Below are 2500 nucleotides of genomic sequence, written 5' to 3' on the forward strand. Positions count from 1 at the left end.
TAATGATAATTATGATATTGATGATAGTAAGAATATTGATAATGATAACGATAAAAATATTGATAGTGATAATATGAATACTAATATTAATCATACTACTACTACTAATAATAATAATGATGTTACTACTTATAATAACAATATTAATAATAACAATGTAAAAACAATGACATAATGTCAAAAATAACAAGAGTGATAATGATAATGATCACACGTAAATTGATTAAGATCATTAATCGTCATTATGATCATTGTCATTTCATTATCATAAGAACCTTTAAGTGTGTAGGCGAATGCGAGACAGACTTAACTTACATGACACGGTGAACTTGTCCATCTCAGCCCAAAGGATTCGTTGCTCCATGAAGCTCACCTTCTGACCCCGAGCATTGAACTTCGGGGCCAGGAACACCCTCACCGTAACTTCCTTTGCTGTTCTTCCGCGGTTGTTCAACTAAAGAGAGTATGTGTGGTGAGGGTAAGAGAGAGAAAAGAAGGGGTGAACATAGGTGAGAGGGGAATGAGAAGGTCGGAAAGACGTGGATTTTAGGAGGTAAAGGATTTGTTTTTAGGATTTTTATTACTTTTCAGTTCTACTCTTGTTTTGTGGTTCTATATTTCTCTGTTTTCTCTATTTCTTTCTCTCTCTCTTATTCTCTATTTGTCTCTTAAATCTCTTGTTAGTGACATCTTCGAATACATTCCTGTATGCGGACTGAAAGTACGCTTCTTTCACCTTACTTCACCTCAAAATACTCACTACCCTTAACCTTGCGTCCAACCTCACTGACCCTATGTCACCATGCTTTCACCCTAGTGACCTCAAATGCCTGTACCATGGACTTAACCTTAGCGACCTCATGCGACAGAGTTTAGGGACTCCACTACATATTTCATATTTTAAATGAATCACAAAGCAGCCTCAAATATTGGTTTATCATAAAACAAAAGTAAACGTGTACACATACATGTAATAAAACTCAGCCACAGTAATGAGCTTACAGTGGCTGCGCCTTATTACATATTTCATATCAGAAGTCGAAGGAAGACCAGAGCGATGAAAACTCAAGTAGCTCTAAAGTCTGACCTGCAAGTGGTAGTTGAACGGCTCGTGGTCGAGGTGTTTGAGTTCCACCAACACAGGCCTGCCATTGAAGTCCAGCCCGCGACTCGCCTCGAAGCCTCTCTTGTTCCAGCCTGTGTGAAGGATATCTGCCTCGTCGTTCCTCACGACTCCTACTTTCTCGATCTTCACGCCCGAAAAATTAAGCTGGGGAAGGGATAGGATGTACTCCTTTATAGAACGTCATACTTGGTTAAGCTGGTAAATGGAGAGGGTATACTTTATAGTTGGTTTATCTGGTAAAGGGACAAAAAAAACATATTCATGCTTAGTTAAGCTGGGAAAGAGATAGGGAAGCATTCTCGTACTTCTCATTTCCACATTTACATCGTCATTAATAGCATCCTCCTGTTGAGTGTGACCTTCTCATAAGATCCAGACGGCACCTTACCTCCTCCTCAGTGTAAGGCCTCTGCATCAGCTTGTACTCCTGGAAGGTGTCGTCCACAAACTTATGCCAGCGGTAGAAAACGGGATCCCTCATTGCAGTTGCAGTGTCACCCATCACGGCCATATCCTCCTGCCAAAATTATAAGTTGGATTTGATTGTCGAATACCTTGATCTTAAGCTTCAACGTATAAGGAAGTGGTTGTCTCAAAATCATAATTTTGGAACTTTCTCTCTCTCTCTCTCTCTCTTTCTTTCCCTGCCCCCCCCCCCTCTCTCTCTCTCTCTCTCTCTCTCTCTCTCTCTCTCTCTCTCTCTCTCTCTCTCTCTCCCTCTCTCTCTATCTCTCTCTCTCTCTCTCTCTCTCTCTCTCTCTCTCTCTCTCTCTCTGCCCCCTCTCTCTCTCTCTCTCTCTCTCTCTCTCTCTCTCTCTCTCTCTCTCTCTCTCTCCCTGCCCCCCCCCCCTCTCTCTCTCTCTCTCTCTCTCTTTCACAATTCCTTGTCCCCACCAAATACATGCCTTGTGAGCGAAGTCCGGGTCATGCGAGAAGGCTATGAGGACGTGACCCATGTTGTGGAGGTCACCGTAGTAGGGGAAGTTCACGCTGAGCGTCGAGTCGGCCTCAAACGCGTCGCCCAAGATGTCGATCCCGCGCTTACCGGAAGTGACGTCATCACTGAGAGTCACTCGCTTGCCTTGGCGCTGGAGAGGGGGAGGGGGAGGGGAGGGGGGGGGGCGTCATAATTGTAGTCGTTTTTTTTAAGGCATTATACAGTATGGCAATATAAAAGGACAATTTGATTATGAAAATAATAACTCATAATTGAAATAACTTCAGCAATGATAGTAATTATAAGGATAACTTTGATGATGGTAATATTGATGTTAATGATAATAATGATGGTATTAATGATGACAATAATAACAAAGATGATAATATTAATGATAACGATGGTGATACTAATAATGAAGATGATGATTATAATGA

At 41.7% G+C, this 2500-nt stretch overlaps 1 protein-coding gene across 1 annotated transcript in view; it reads right to left on the reverse strand.

The window, feature by feature from the left end:
• The window catches only part of LOC122251967 (phenoloxidase 3), an 11584-nt gene that overhangs the window by 3091 nt on the left and 5993 nt on the right, over positions 1-2500 (reverse strand). Inside the window, exons 8-11 of the mRNA XM_086544949.1 lie at positions 2032-2214; positions 1515-1643; positions 1088-1270; positions 316-454 (exon numbers count right to left, since the gene is read on the reverse strand). Coding sequence (XP_086401075.1) covers positions 316-454; positions 1088-1270; positions 1515-1643; positions 2032-2214 — 634 coding nt within the window. The remainder of the gene's footprint in view (positions 1-315; positions 455-1087; positions 1271-1514; positions 1644-2031; positions 2215-2500) is intronic.

The sequence above is a fragment of the Penaeus japonicus genome, unplaced genomic scaffold (assembly GCF_977035675.1).
Source record: "Penaeus japonicus unplaced genomic scaffold, GWHDUDI00000001_assembly GWHDUDI00000015, whole genome shotgun sequence".
NCBI lineage: Eukaryota > Metazoa > Arthropoda > Malacostraca > Decapoda > Penaeidae > Penaeus > Penaeus japonicus.